The sequence below is a fragment of the Tetrao urogallus genome, assembly GCF_951394365.1.
Source record: "Tetrao urogallus genome assembly, chromosome: 2".
Taxonomy (NCBI): domain Eukaryota; kingdom Metazoa; phylum Chordata; class Aves; order Galliformes; family Phasianidae; genus Tetrao; species Tetrao urogallus.
This window is the reverse complement of record NC_136814.1, coordinates 35649138-35665986: the sequence shown is the minus strand read 5'-3', so window position 1 is coordinate 35665986 and position 16849 is coordinate 35649138. Positions and strand designations below refer to the sequence as shown.

At 36.3% G+C, this 16849-nt stretch overlaps 1 protein-coding gene across 1 annotated transcript in view; it reads left to right on the top strand.

Annotated features, from left to right (window-relative positions):
- The window catches only part of FMN2 (formin 2), a gene marked incomplete at both ends in the record, with an annotated part of 139944 nt that overhangs the window by 34349 nt on the left and 88746 nt on the right, over positions 1–16849 (top strand). The window contains 3 exons of the mRNA XM_079532834.1: positions 4907–4939; positions 8140–9995; positions 11028–11172. Of these exons, the coding sequence (XP_079388960.1) occupies positions 4907–4939; positions 8140–9995; positions 11028–11172 (2034 nt within the window). The remainder of the gene's footprint in view (positions 1–4906; positions 4940–8139; positions 9996–11027; positions 11173–16849) is intronic.

The window sequence follows — 16849 nt, the reverse complement described above, 5'->3', positions numbered from 1 at the left end:
TTGCTACATTTCTGATGTGACACTTTATAACAGCTTAACAGCTGAAAATATGTGGTATAAGGAAAGTAGATTCATTTTAAGTTATCCTAGTTTTCTTCTGAATGTTGATTAAAATAATTCTCAATAAACTTCTGGACAAGTTCAGGTGTTTCATCCAGTTTCTACAAAGCAGACTTTATGAGAATACAGTAGAACAGAATATAATTTTGCATAATGATCATTCTGCATTTTCAATTTTGATTATGATTTATACTTGGCGGGGGAGGGGGGGAGGGGACAAGGAAGAAAAAAAAAAAAAACAACTACAGAATTCTTTGTTATTTTATATTTAACTGCTTTGAAAAGTAGCGCCAACCTTAAAGTTCCAGGAAAAATATTGCCTGAGCTGTGTGGTTGCAAATTCTGTACAATTGAAGTTGATAAAGATTTACAGACTTTCCTTACTTCTATCACAAACAGCAGGGATAAAAAGACTGATTTATTTAAGTGGAATTTTGTGGTGAATTTAAGTGGAACTTAAAATCTTGGCTACAATGTGCAAGTTTCTCATTCTTTCTAAAATATAAATGACTGAAATGGGTAGGTCTTGTTTAGGAAGTTACCTTTTGTATTCCTGCGTGTGTGACTCTGAGCAATGGTATGCCTTTCTCTCTTGCTCTTTTATAGATTGCTAGTAAAATACTAGCAGAACATAGTTATTTCTGAGTGAGCAGTGAGTAAACAAATGCATGACAGGCATAAATTTATTGACCTGATCCAGGTGTATGTATATCTAAAGTGTGGGGGGCAGAATGGCGAGGCCGGACTCTTTTCAGTGGTGAGTGGAGACAGGACAAGGGGAAACAGCTGGAAACTGCAGCATAGGAAGTTCCACGCAAATGTGCGCAAGAACTTCTTTACAGTGAGGTGACGGAGCACTGGAACAGGCTGCCCAGGGAGGTGGTGGAGTCTCCTTCTCTGGAGATGTTCAAGACCTGCCTGGATGCCTACCTGTGCGACCTGCTGTAGGGAACCTGTTTTGGCAGGGGGGTTGGACTCAATGATCTCTGGAGGTCCCTTCCAACCCCTACAGTTCTGTGATTCTGTGATAAAGTTATTTAGAAAATGCAGATTTTACATATTTTTACATATTTTTTTCATTTTAGAGGAGTTGTTGATTGTTACATTCAAAACCCAAAATTACAGATAAGATCACATTCTCAAATGTTAAATTATTTGCTTTGTTTCAAATAGTCATATTACTCTAAGAGATTTTTTTTTCTAAAATCCATCATACCAAAATCTTTTTACTTAAACTCTCAAAACATAATGAAATCATTGGAGACCAGCTTTGTGATTTATTTTATTTAGTATTCTCATCTGAAATGAAAAATCTTTGTTTTTAATAATCTTTCCAATTTTATAAAGATAGAGAAGCTGACTGGATTCCAGTCCCTACCTTAAGCATATTCGTGGATATATTTGTGAAGACTCTTGACTCCATCTTCCCAGACTTATTCTTTAGTGCATAGCAGGCTCATATTTCAGGGCAGTGAAGACTATGTATCCCTTTCTATGAAGAATTATTCTTGCTGAGGGTTTCTGTTTTTTGTTTTTTTGGTTTTTTTTTTTTTCCTCTGCTAATTCTGTTTGAAGCCTGAAACAAAAGCAATATACACATCTCCTATTTTGCGGTCTGGCTAAGCTTTTGTATAAAAAGGTCAAGCACTATGTAGAAGTATCAAACTCCAGTTATTTGCATATCAGGACGTGGCAAACTTGACCTGCAAAAATTGTTGTTTTTTTTTTTTTTTCCTCCAGTATTGGACTATCAGGAAAAGAAAAGAAAGACACTGGAGGAGTCACAAATTCAGGTTATATTAACATTCTCATTTGGGCAATAGAATCCTAACTTTCTATTTCTAGTATAAAAACTAGCATAGTTCCTGGAAATAAAGAGAACAGAAATAACAGAATGAGTAAGAATAAACAGTAGTACCTACCCAGGTTGCCAAACCATTTATAGATGAACCAAAAACTTTATTTAAGAAAAAAAAAAAAAAAAAAAAAGCCTAGTCCAGACAGGTTCAGCTTCTTTCTATAGCATGCCAATTTAGTAAAATTCAAGTTACAACAGATTTATTTGTTTTAACCCAGTGAGATGGTTGGTTTTGTTAGCTCTGATATATAGAAAAACTTTTAGACTCTGAAAATAGCATGGAAAATCACATCCTTTCTTCTACCACTTGTTTTTTTTTTTTTTTTTTTTTTTTCTGTGTTAAAATAAATCCACAACAGATTTTATCCCCACTTTTAAAGTTGTTGACTCTTAAAGAACCTGCTGCTAATTGGATTGATAGCATAGATGCCTAGGTTTCAGTTCTCTCTTCAGCTGTTGAAAAATCTGAGGGCAGCTAGTTCTATTATAGCAGCCTCTAATAAACAGGAGAGACCTGAAGAGACAGCAGAAATAGGCATAATAAAGTTATGTTGAAAATAATAGACCTCTGTGGGTTTTTTGTTGTTGTTTTTTTTTTTTTTTAAGTTGTTTTTCCTGTTCTTTGTTATGCACCTATTTTGCACTGGTGTGTGTGACTGAACACTTAAACTATTTTTTGGAATAAATGAAATTAGATGGAGTATGCTCTTTTGAAGTTATTTGTGCAGACCTGATGTAGTATAGATGACAGCTATTACACTGGACCACTGCATTTCTTCTAGGGTGGTGTTCAGTGGTTGTGTAAGATTTATCTTATCTCCAGTCAGCAAAAATTCTTGATGCTTCAGTTATAGTAGAACTTAGGGATAACATGCAGTCATATTTCAGCTTAGCTACAAGTCTTATGACTTCATAGAGGGAGAACTCTGCAAGTTTTCAACCTTTGATGCATCTTCAGTTTACTGACTAAAAATGAGAAAAGGAAAGAAATGGATTCTTATCCTCTGAAGTGTATTTAGCCCAAGGAGAAGGCATTCAGGCAACTGTTTGGGAACAGATGCTTCAAGAAATTGCCTCTAAAAAAAAAAACTGCTTTCTTACTCTAATTTTGGAAGTTGGCATTTGTAATGAACATGTTTTTGGTTGCGGGTCCATTTTCTTTGTTTAATCTATTTTCTTATTTAACTATTTGAATTATGGTAGTTATTGATTATTTTTTTTTATTTCTGTAATTCCTTATTTGAGTGTTTATTTTGTCATCTGTAATAGGATATGATAACTTTTCAGCTGGCTATAGACTTGTCCTAGCTCATCAGTTTAGGAAGAGCTGAAAAGCCCCAGTGCCAGCAAAGCATAGGCTTCTGAAATCCGGTGTTGCAGTATGTCACTTGTGTCTCCGTGTAGGAGATTAGCTCACATCTGCCAAATACAATTAATCACTTCAGGCAGGGTAGTGCACTTCACTTACTTTCTAGGGCTGGCTTCTTCAGTCCTAATTTGGGGCCTGAGTGTCATGTTTCCTTGTGGCTGTAGGAAAATGTGGAAGAATATAACTTAACATGCAGTGTAGCTTTAAACTACTGTGAAAACATACACCCTTTGTCCCCATACACACACCTTCAGTACAGAAAAACCTTCTCAAATGAGATACGATCTACTAGTCTGAGGAATAATCTAGCATCCAGTACCAATTCTCCTTCGCTGGTTCTCCCTGAAGCCATTGGCATGTTTGCCAGCTATTGGCCCAATTTCTGCAATTGTAAAACTAATATGTTGCAAATGAGTTTTGGGGATTAAGTGAAACATGAAAATCAGGTTCTGTGCTGTTTGGATGCAAGTGACCATCAGTACTTCTCTTCTAGCAATAGCTGCAGCACTGAGAATTTTTGTTAGAGTTTTATCTCCTTTCCTTAAGGTTGCTTGGAAAGAACATTCTTCTATACAACTGGATGCTACTAGAAGCATGTGCTGACATACTGGGAGACCTTAAGAGATCTTCGGTTTTGCCATCTTAGTCTTGCTTATGTATGTGCTTCTATTTCAAGAGCGTGAATGCAGCCAGGTAGCAACAGAATTACTAATTTCAGAGAAACAAAAGGATAAAAAAAATTAAAAAGGGAAAGAAGGTAAACAAATCTAAAATCCTGTCTTAGAAGTATGAATTTCACGTAGAAGAAATAGCATGACTGCAACAAACTGCTGAAAATGATCAGATTATTGATGTAACTTCTGGGCTCGTAATAGTGTAAGATGTTATCTTCTAAAACTAAATTGTTTTTATTTTTTAAATTTTCCATAAATGCCATTAAGAACTGCCATTCACTTTATTTTCAGAAGAGAAAGGTACATTACGTCTGTTCATAAAACATATAAGTGAATGCAATATATGTGTGTATATTGGAAACTATATATAGAGATAGAAAATAAATACATTCTCCAGTACAAGTAGGAGATTTTTAGAAATACATTTAGGCTATCGCTAAGTTTTTTTTTTGTTGTTGTTGTTTCCCTGCCTGGAAATTTTATTTCAAACATTCATCTGAGAAATCCAACTCATTAGAAGAGATAGCTGTAATCTGAAATTTTAAATGTTTGACAATGGACATGTTTTATCCTCATAGATCAGCTTTTCTGCTGATGCATGTATGTGCAAACATGACGAGGTTGGAAAGAGTTGGCTGTAATGTACAGGCTGTTTGTGCACATGCAGATTGGAGTATAGAAGCTTTTACACAGCAAGCAGTATCTGTTGGATACTGCAAGCTCACAAGTCTATGATTACAGTACAAGCACAATTAGGGCAACTGTCCCAGATTTAGCCAACACATTGCATATGGAATGTGTAGAACTTGTTTGAGGAATGCTGAGCAAAATTCTATACTCATACACTTGTGGATTTTTTTTTTTTTTTTTCCTATTCGCAGCTTTCACACAGCTCATCTGGATAAAGAAAGGCTTAAGCTTCCACCTTTCTTTCTTTCTTTACAGAAAGAAGACTGTTCCACAGTACCTGGGTCCTGGGTAAGAACTCTAGGCAAGACAGAGTTCCCACATATTGCTTTTAAAACCCGTAGGTTTCTGCAGTGGAATTGTACTTTGGATTAAAAAAAAATGAACTTTCTTTTATGATGTGCATTTTTTAACTTGATATTCAGGTTCTTATCAACAGCTTTTTACCATCTTTTGTATATACCAGAAATTAAATCTTCTCTTGCCTGTTCTTCTTAATGAATGATCAAATTTTCAGTTCTGATCACTCATGGCTTTTTTGTTTGCTTGTTTTGGTTTGTTTTGATTAAATTGCTTGTTTTGTTTTGGTTGGCCTGTTCTTCAAATTTCCTTTCTTATTGGTGGAAATGTGCTGTGTATTATGTTTCTTAGATAAAACTCAGGATTTTAAAAAAAAAAAATCTTTCAAGAAAAAATTTAAACTTAATGCTGTAGGAAAGGCAGAAATTTAATGAAACTAGTCTGAGGACATCCTCTATCTAGAATAATTCTGGAGGCATAAGTACAGATTTTGTTCTGTTTTTGAACCAAATAAATTTGAGATCAATGCAGTTTGCAGTTATCATTCATAGCAAAATCTTCTATGTTCATATAAGTCTTTTGTGTTTTTATGTGAGAAAGTGGATGTAATCGTGATTCTTACATAACAAGGTAACAGTAAGTGAGGAAGATTGAAATACAGTTTTTCTCCTGTCATTGAGACGCGGTGCTAGGGCTTGAAGTCAAAAGTCACTTTAGTTCATCAAAACATTTTTGATTCTTCTCTTCAATTATTTAACCATGCCACTTGGCTGCCTTCTTAAAAACAATAACAAACAAAAACACTTTTCTTGAAGAGACTTCCATGATCTACTGCAAAACATGATTTCTAGGCTTTTCCTGTAGTTCATGTTGCGTTTTAGGATTCAAGGACTACCTCTTTTTCTTCTGATAAATTTAATCTAATCTAAATAAATCAGTTTTTAATGCAGTAAACTCTTCTGAGATCAGCTATCATTAAGGTAAATCTCTGCAGAACCATTTAATGTTGTGTTTAATCCTGCTGGCTTCAGTGTTGTTGTTTTTTTCATGGCAATAATAAATTTTCCAATTCAATTAGAATTGAAAAGCTATATCTGTTGCGTAGCTTTTGGTAGATTGTTCTTTCAGTTTTAAAATTGGATATTAGGAGAGTTACAGTCTGGAAAAACTGAATTTTTTTCACAAACAACTGAAAACAACTGTGTGGCCTTAGAAATCTTAGTAGTATATTTCTGTTGTCTTTGCATTGTTGTCTTTTAAAGAATTTATAGGTCTTGATACTGTGTTTGTGGGTGACTGATACTGGGGATAAGACGAGATGAAATGCAGAGATAATAGGATATTCATCTTTTTCCTTTATAATGGAGTTCTTCAACGAAACCGTTATCACTACAAACACAAAGCTATTAACAGAAATGGCAGTCTGTAAAGAAAATATCTTTAACCTTTTTTTCTTGTTATAATATCGTTTGTTAATATGTCTGTTAATTCCTTTACTATTCATCAAAAATCCTTTTTTATGTTCTCTGTTTTTACATTTCTATTCAAAGTTTGGTTGGGAGAACAAGTTGAAATACATGACTTTGAGATCAAACTGCAATTCCAGAACATTCAGACAATATAGAAGAATTAGTTTTGATGAAGTAGATTCAAAATTGCACCATATTTGATTTAAGCGTAGAAGCTGGTGCTTTTTAATTTTGAGATAGTTTTCTAGCTGTTCTAAAACAAAGATAAACATGAATTTCTAATCTTATGTTTAAAAAACAATTTTGTGCAGAAACAACTTTGTAAGTATTAATGAGCATATATTTTATTAATAGTCACCATCTGGAAGTTACAACTTCATTTTTCAGAAAGAATATTGGCTTTTATATGTATATCAAAGGATGAGATTAAAAACATCATCTTCCTGAAACAAATCAAGGCATTTAGTTAATCAGGTATTGTATGCTTATTTGTAGGCTTCTTTTTCAAGACCTGTGAAATCTGAATATTTGAAAGATTCCCTGTGAAATAAGCCTGCAGTCTCCTCATGAAGTTTGCTTTCATGAAAGCATAAAAAGGCACTGAACAGTTTAGGCATAACCACTTGCAAAAGCTGTTGTGTGACAAACTTAATCTAAATGCTTGAAGTTCTGATGCTGGTGACTAATATCCCAAATTAAAAACTAGTAACAGCAAAGAATACGAAAGAGTAAATGAATATAACTAGGAAAAAAAATTCTTGAAGACTTTGTATTGCAGCATCACTTCTGTTCTATGTACTGTTCAACATTTCTGAATAAGCACCAGCTGTTTGGGGACTTTTTCTTTTGGTACCTTTTGATAAAGCACATACCTATTGCATATAGTAGGTTTTTTTCTGATACTTAAGAATATAAAAATTACTGTGCTACTTAAGGCTCATTTCTCCACTCAGTGAACTGAAGGCAGGATCAAATGTTTGAGAAAAAGAGATTAAAAATGTGAAAACAGTCAATTGGAGAGTAACCATTCCAGACAAGAAGCTTTTCTAATTTCACTCATTCACATTTCGTAGCTTGGCAGAAGAGAGTCAAATTTTAGGTGGGAGGAAAGTTATCTCCTAATTTTGTCTTCTTTCTTTCCGAAGCACCTGAATGGAAAGAAGCATTATTACTCTCCATTTTGAGATTAGTTTCTTTTAAGAAGTAAACATTAAATATGTTCTGCATTCATTATTTTTACCATTAATGTGTATATATTGAAATCCAGCAGTCGGAAGTATTTGAGTCTGTTATGCGCAGTTCCATCCCTTTGAAGAAATGCTTAGCATATTTCCAGATAACAGAATTAAAGTGTTGCAGTGCCCTTCCCCCCATAATAGGTGTGTATCAATGTGTACAAATACACTTAAAGCACTTGTTGATTGTTTTCTTGGTTAGGGTATAAGGGGGGAGAGAGATGTTTCTGGAATTTTGCTTTTGCCAACTGTAATGAGAGTTGAAACACACTCATGCTGATAAAGGTAGTTTTATACTGAAGCAAGTCATTTTCCTAAACTGTTTTCTTCCACTCTAAGATACATCTATTCAAAATGATACTTGTCTTTAAAGGCTTGTCAACTCTGAGGCTCTGGAATACCAATATTCTTTGTCAAAATCTTTTATATGTAATAGTAACAAATATTATCTTGTTTGTGTTTATTATACGTTCCTTTTCTCTTAAAGGATGATTTGGAAGTGAAATCTGAGGAGCGTGCCAGTGTCATCCAGCAGCTTGAGCAAACTATTGAGGATCTGAGAACTAAAATTGCAGAACTAGAGAAACAGTTCCCTGCTACAGAAGTACAGACTACAGAGAGGGAGCAGGAAAATGAGCACGTGCATGCTGCCTGCAGGGAATTCAGTAGTGTGACTCCTCAAACAGAGGCTGTGCCCAGAACTGTGTCACAAGCAAGATCTGTACAAACGTCACCAACAGAAGATTATTCAGTACACAGAATGCCTTCAGCCAATGCACTGCCACTGCCCCCTTCACCACTGAACTTGGAAAGTGGCAAAGGTGAAGAGCCATCTGAGAAATTGCCAGCTCTAGAATTACAGCCTACATTTTGTTCTGAAATCTCCTTAATTCTGTCACCGAAGTTAATCTCGGTGCCCCTGGATGCAAGCCAATCAGTACAGACTGCTTCACATTCGCCTCTTCCAGGACCCAAAGCTAATTTGTCCCTTACGTTTGAAGGCGAGACTGAATTTTCTGCTCCTCATCAATCGATAGGTATTACAAATGTGACTTGTAGTGAACATTTCCTTTCTTTACCCCCAGAGCCCACATGTAGCATCCCCTCATCGCTATCGGCCACTGAACTTGCTGCTCCTGTACCTGGGGAACATGGCTCTTCTGTCACTGCTTCCACGCCCATGGCAGGAGTACCACTCCCACCACCCTTGCCTAGCTCAGGACTCCCTCTGCCTTTTGCTGGCCCAGCAATGCCACAACTGGACCACTCTTTGCCCGGTGTAACAATAGCACCCCAGCAGTTGCTGCCGCCGCCGCCTCCTCCTCCTCCTCCTCCTCCTCCTCCTTTGCTAAGTGGGGAGATACCAGTGTTGCCTCCAGCTCCCTCTTTCCCATGTACTGGAGTTCCACCCCCTCTACCACCGCCTCTGCCAGGAGCAGGAGTCCCACTCCCTCCTTCTGGTGGGGGCATCCCGCCACCTCCACCACTACCACCACCTTTATCCGCAGCTGGTATCCCTCCCCCACCTTCTCCTCTGCCTTGCTTGGGAATACCACCTCCACCCACAGCACCAACTCTATCTGGAGTAGGAGTGCCACCACTTCCTCCACCGCTGCCTGGAGGGTCCATGCTACCATTTCCTCCTCCACCACCACCACCCTTGCCTTGTGCAGCTGCCCCTTTACCACAACCACCTCCGCCACCTCCTCTACCTGGTGCGGGAGTCCTGCCTCCTCCGCCACCTCCTCTACCTGGTGCGGGAGTCCCGCCTCCTCCACCACCTCCTCCGCCACCTCCTCTACCTGGTGTGGGAGGCCCTCCTCCGCCACCTCCTCTACCTGGTGCGGGAGTCCTGCCGCCTCCTCCGCCACCTCCTCTACCTGGTGCAGGAGTCCCGCCTCCTCCACCACCTCCTCTGCCACCTCCTCTACCTGGTGTGGGAGGCCCTCCTCCGCCACCTCCTCTACCTGGTGCGGGAGTCCTGCCGCCTCCTCCGCCACCTCCTCTACCTGGTGCAGGAGTCCCGCCTCCTCCACCACCTCCTCTGCCACCTCCTCTACCTGGTGTGGGAGGCCCTCCTCCACCACCTCCTCTACCTGGGTGGGGGGTGCCACCTGCAGCCCCACCACCTTTGCCTGGAGAAACGGCACCCCTTCCACCACAAGCTCAAGGCAGTGCCTATACAGCAGTTCCACAAGTTGGTGGATTTCTTCCTCCACCATTACCATCTGGTTTATTTGCAATGGGTATGAATCAAGAGAAAGGGAGCAGGAAGCATGTGATAGAGCCTTCTCGACCCATGAAGCCTCTTTATTGGACAAGAATTCAGCTCCACAGTAAAAGGTATGTTATATAGTTGTGAAGTGTGTTTTTGCTGTCTTCATAGCATCGTGTTATGAGCAAAAAGATCTATTTACTGCTATGCAGATCTTTATGAGAGACTTAGAGCAAATTCAGTACTTAAATAGGCTGTCTATTCCATTTATAACCACACAAACTCTGAGTAATATTATTTATTCATGAAAGCTCATTTAGGGCAATATTTTCAGCTGTCCCGTGAAGTTGCATATCATATCTCAGTCAGAAGTCTTTTCCATTAATGGATTTTTAGCATTGTACTTGTGATTTTCCCACTTAGCTTTCAAGATAGTGTTGATCTTTCTGTTGAACAGGAGTGAACGAACTTTGCTACTGTCTTTCCTCCAGGTGAATGTATGCTGAACAATTCTTATGCTTCTCTTTTCTTTGTCTTGTGACCTAGAAACCTTTTTTCACTTTGTACACCTAGCACATAGAGTCAAACCACAGGTTGCGGTGGGTTGTTTGTTTGTTTATTTTTGTTGTTTTTGGTTTTTTGTAGCATGGCTGTATAGCTCTTATCAGTTGATATGATACTGAAATACTCAGGTTTGGTTGTTGATGATTTTCATTTGTTTGTAAAGTATAATTCTTTGTCATAAAAAACCTGTTTCCTTATTAATCTTTTCTTTCTCTCTGAGTACTGACAATTTATCTACTATTACTTCTACCTTTTAATGATGATCATCTTCTGTCTTCAGTTTCTTCTTGCCACTGTCAAACACGTGATCTGCAGATAGCTGTATGTTTCTACTTCTCTTTGTGTGCATGCCTGTGTATTTTATTACCTATTTATATTCCTGTGTATGTGAAGTGGAAAGTATAAACAAGTCTGACAGATTTCCTGTGTGAAAAAAGAAAAGAGGTATTGGGGAGAGTGAACATTATATCTTATCAAAATACTGCTTGTAGAAGTTAGGCAACAACTTGTAAACTGCTGCTATCTTATTTTCTTCAATCAGCCATTTATGATTTTAGTTTGACACTACCCTACATAGGTCTTTTGCTTAACTTTAGAGATTCTAGTGCTTCACTTGTGTGGGAAAAAATTGAAGAGCCTTCCATAGATTATCATGAATTTGAAGAACTATTTTCTAAAACAGCTGTTAAAGAGAGGAAGAAACCTATTTCGGACACCATTACAAAAACAAAGACCAAGCAAGTGAGTACTCCATTTAATTTCAGATATTTTCTAGGCTGGCTTTTACATAAAAAATTTTTGCATGCACCTGAGTTATTTTTTCTGGTTTGAAAATTTTACCACATGTATATGCTATATAGAAATAGAAGAAAAAAATGTAGGATGCTTTCCAAAGCTGTCTGTTGAAGAATGATGGTTTTGCTTAATTAATTGCTTTGAAGTTATATTATAGTTAAGTATTATATGAAGTTAAGTGTATATATATATATACATATACAAATGTATTGTATGTGTGTATATATATATATATGTATATATATGTATATAAATATATATATATTTAAAACTTTGCTTTATCCACTTGATATATAAAAAAGATATAGATATGGTGATTGAAACTGATTCCACATATGATACTTCAATGAGAAGTATATACGTTATTCTAGAGGATTTTATAAATGAAAGAAATGGATGCAAATTACCATGATTTCAGAGGAAAGTGATATTTAAGAATCTAATTCCTGATGTTATACCATTTGATAATAGTTCTAAGTTTATAGTGTGTTTATATATAGTGAATATAAAGTTTACGTATACTAAAAATGAAAAACACAGTCAGGGAAATATAATAATTATGTCACTGATTTTTTGGAATAGGGTTCAAAAAACCCACAGCACATATTAAATGTACAATTTAAAACTTGGGGTAAAAGAAATGGATCTGAATATGTAGTTGACTAGATAGAGGCTCTAACCTTCTTGGATTTGAAATGCCTGACCAATTTTTGGTGATGTGATTGGTAATTAATTCACAATTAAAATTTCAGGCTATAGAGGAGATATTTATTACTGTTATTCTGTAGAATGCTAAACCATGTTTAAAATTCTTGTTTTCTCTCATCTTCACTGTTGCACTTTTCTAAACTCATTACTGGGAAGTTCTCCCCCCCCCTTTTTTTTTCTTAAAAAAAAAAAAAAAAAAAAATACTTCACTGCTGTGCAAGATTTTATTTCCACATTGGGTGTGCAGTGATGTTTTTGTGTTTCTACACCTAGTAGTCATGGGTACATTCCCCGTCACATACTTTTTTACTGTGCTAGCAACCTGCTGCAGGCAATAGAAAACGTATTGAAGCTCAAATGGTTATGGTTAGGTGCTGGGATAAGATCTTCATCTGGATGGATTGGCAGGATAGGGCAGCTACACACCTGTGCACTGCAAAAGATAGTATGAGCTGGGATAGGTGTAAAGGTAACAGTGCTGCTGCTGTCTTGCTGTCCCCGCAACACATCTCTGCAGCTTCAAACTGTACTTGATGGTTTCTCTATACAGTTAACTCACGTTTTTGAGGTTTAGTGGTGCAAGTGTCTAAGCAGAGTAGAAATCATGATTGTTTAATTCTGTGGCATAAGCAGAAGTAGACAGCAGTTATAAGTAAACACTGCATGGGGATTTTAATACTAGCAGTACATACTTTTTTGAAATGAAAAATACTTAACAATAAATGTAGATAAAGCTAATTGAAAATGACTGACTGATTGTTCTTCACTTGAAAATAAGTTGTATATGGCAGAAATTTTCACACAGAATTTAAGGAAATCTAAGTAGCTGCCATATTTTAGATCAAATATTCATGTGGGCCACTTAAGTTTGACAAAAGAGAATCTTGTGTTCTTCTCTTCCTCCATTCAAACAAATGATCTGTCAAGAAAGAGGAATTACATGATGGAGAAGTCTGATTTGTTGTGTGATAGTACCTGAGGAAAGTGATCAACCAATCGATAATCAAATGTGGTAGAAACAACACAAGAAGGCATCAGAGGCTTTCATTAGAACTACGTTTCAGCTGGCATGTGTTGCAGATGACTAAGTTCAGTGTTTGTGTGTGAATAGAGTATGGGCTTTTCATAGCATTGAAGTGAGGAAAATTAAAGCAGAACACAAAAAGTATGCTCTGTGTACATACTCTAAGTAGTTTGGAACACGGGCCTTCATTCTCAAATGCTCTTCATTTGTACAGCAGTAAACACTTTGGTAATGAAGTCCATCCATATTTAGCAGAAGAAGCGGTTCTTTGGAGAAAGCATGGCTGTAATTCCACAAGCATGTTTTTATAGAAAGCACTAAGTGCTGTTTAAGTAGTTACTGACTTGCATGGATTCTGTGATAGTTATGGGTATTGTAAAGATCTTAGAAATGGTGTTTCTGTAGTGATTTTTACTGGGATGTATTATGCAAAGCAGATGTATTCTGTCACCTGTTGAGCTGCAGGAGAACACTGTAAAGTAGGATCTGTAAAGCTTACTGTGCTTCTCTCCAGAATATTTCTAGTTTGGCAATTGTTTTTCCTCCTTATATTGCTGTGTGGTTATACTAAATGGATGAATTTCTTTTAAATATTGGATGCAAAGTGCTAGCTTGAAGTAGTTGTCAGATAAAAATACCCAGATAACTTTCAGAGGCATAAAATATTTGGTACTCTGTAAACATCTGATTTTAAGAAGTGTTTTTATTGTAAGCTGAAATAAAAATATATTTACAGAAGAGGCCACACTGAGGGGAGAAAAAAAGATTTGAACTAATCTGAAGAAAAATTTGATCATTTGGGGTTGGTTTAATAGGTGAAATATTTATTTTGCAGTAAACTGCTGTTCTGCACGCTGTTATTTATGCTATGTAACATACAGTATATGCACCTGTTTACTTGTGTACATGTATATAGACTTGTTACCATTTACAAATATTTATGATATTCACCTTCTAAAGTGATAAATTTATCTGCATTACTGTGGAGGTTTGGATTTTGTTTGCTTTCTTTTCGAGTTAAAGTTAATTTTGCCCTAGCCAAGTATTGTTTCTAACTTTTTTTCCCATTAGTATGACCATCTCAAATACCTGAAGAAAATAAAACAATTCTTAAAAAATAGATTTTGCACATAGCACCGGATGAAGGCCACATTAAAATCCATCCTACCACAATAAAAAAGGAAAAAAATGAAGGGTCAATATTATTTATGAACGCAATTGATTTTACTCTTACTGTCTTTTATTTGGTGCTATGAAAAAAGCTGTGATTTACTTTTCTCTGATAATACATGTATGTCAAATTCTCAGCTGCTCCAAATGTGTGCAGACTCGCTCAATGAGAATGCCTACTTAATCTTCAAAGAAAGTCTTTTATGGAGTATATTATAGGTGGAGCTGCCATTACTGCATATTAAAGTGATCTGGCTTTCGTTATAAGTCCATCTTGTTATAACTTTGCCAAAAGTTAGCTCTTTAGGCTGCAAATTTTTTTTAGTTTTTGTTGCTTTTCTTTTACATGTTGGGTGTCAACTTCATTTTGCCTGTTTTAAAAAGGAATACAAAGTCTGTTTTTGCTCATGTCTACATAGCTTTGAACACTTGAAATGTGGAAAATTTTTATCAAATATGTCTTCTGTTAGCTCTGTGAAGTGTTCCTCAAATTTTGCCACTCTACAGGCTATATGCAATACCAGTGTTGCTCAGAAGAGACTGCAAGTATAACTCTAAAGACTTCTTTCCTAACCTTGTAATGGTAGATTGGAAAGTAGGGAATATGAGGCGGTTAAGGTGAATGACTGAGATGGGAGTGAAGAAATGAGATCTGACAGATGGAAATATAGAGTATATCAGGTCTGATTTGTGTCATCTCTTACTCTATCTTAAGTAATTTCTCTCTGGAACCATTGTGAACCTGGAGTGGTGTCAGTATGGGTGTCAGCAAATAGTTAACTCCATCAAACCTATAGCATTTGACCCAATCAGTGGATGGAAACTTGATTTTTGGAGTGTCTTGTTCAGCCGTGTCATGTAGTTACAATATTTACTTACTTATTTTTACATTAACGGGTACTACTTTTCATAGGCTCTTTCCCATATCTTCTGCAGAGTGTTATGAGTACAGTTGGTAATGATGATCTTTGGCTACTGAGTAAATGGAACTGTTACCTGAGTAAAAATGCTTTTATTGGTTTTTGCAGCACTTTAAAAAAGTATACTTACTGAAGAAGAAAAACAGTCTCTTGTCTGAGGCCAAATACTAATGATAATTCTAATACAACACTAAAAACTTACAATGTTCTTTTGTATGGAGAACACTGGCTAGTATGGATTCCCAGAAAAAATGGAGTATGTGGAAAAATAGTACGCAATCAGAAAATCTTAGTATCACTATCAGCACAACAGGTTGACAGAAGGGACTGAATTGAGTTGCGTAGATTACTTTCCTAGCTCTTGAACCAACATCTTAGAAAGCTTGCTGACGATAATTTTTTTTTTTTTTTGAAAATAACATACATTTATCTGCAGAGAACTTTTCAAGAGCAGACCATATGTTTATAATCTATCATGTAAATGAAAGAAAAATGTTAAAGATATTCTCATATGGAAAATCTAGTATTAATCTATTGAAATTAAGATTTTAATCTCTCACTTCCACCCCAGAAAATAAATAATAGGTTACTTAAGTTTAATTTTGTTTCAAAAGCCTTAGATGCAAACAAGATGCATCAATTTTGCTAATGATTTCAGCATTTTTGAGTTTCTGAGTTGAACACAAAGACGCCATGGTAATAGAATACTAGGAATGAAATGCCACATAAAATGAGTATAAATTGGTAAATAAAGTTAATGTCACATTGAGTTAACAGATAAAAGATTATTCACATTTATTCATTAATGAGGAAGGACATCAAGGGAAAAAGAATATTCCAAAAAGGAGAATTGTTTCCCTCTGCAAATAGATGAGGCACTGTATTAAGAAGTTTTCTGTATCCACATTTATTGATCTCTTAGCTATGTCAGTGGCCCAACTGTTTCTTGCTCTCTTGTGAACTCTTCAGAGGCAGAGTTGGAGTACTGCTGCCCTCACAGACAGAAATTTTAGAGTTTTCTGAAACATAATTTTTATTTATGCACTATTAATGATGTCCTGAAGTTATTTATAATTTTTTATATCTCATTTGTTTTGCTTGTAAGGATAATTTTTTATTAGAGGCTTTTTGAATGATTTTTGCTTTTTACCTTTCACTCTATTCTTTATACAACTTGTTGCATGTTTTCTTTACTATTTCTTTTATTCTTGACTTAAATTCTTCAAGATTATTTTTTGCAAACACAACTTGACCATGTATCAAATCTCTCTGCCTGTTCAGGTTTCCCAGGTTGATGTCATCTTTTATGTACATACATTTCTCCTTCGTTCTTCTTCTTACTACTTTTATTCAGATCATATATTTGTAAGTTTAATAAACAAATGTGAGTTTGGCATCTGACAATGCTGTAATCTCATCTTGTGACCAAAAAGCTCTGGAAGTTTCTCTACTTTGTGTGCTTATCATCATGAGTACTGAATGGTTCTGCTGATTTAATGGCATGGTTTAGCTGCTGCTGCTTAACATCTTATGGATTCTGTCAAGTTGAGAATTGAGAGTTGTCATTTCTTAATCTGAGAAGCCATTCAATTGTCTGATAATGGCCTCATTCTGTTCCTTTATGCAGTGGAAAACCTCTGTAGGGGAAGGTTGTACAGAAAGTTTGCTCAAGTACAGGGGAAAAAAGGATTTAGGCTGTAGTGAGTGACTTCCAGCAGCTGTGCAACTGAAAGCTGCACAAGTATAACCCAGATCTTGAATCTTGAAAAATAGCTGCCACCTTGGTCTGTACAGAACTCTT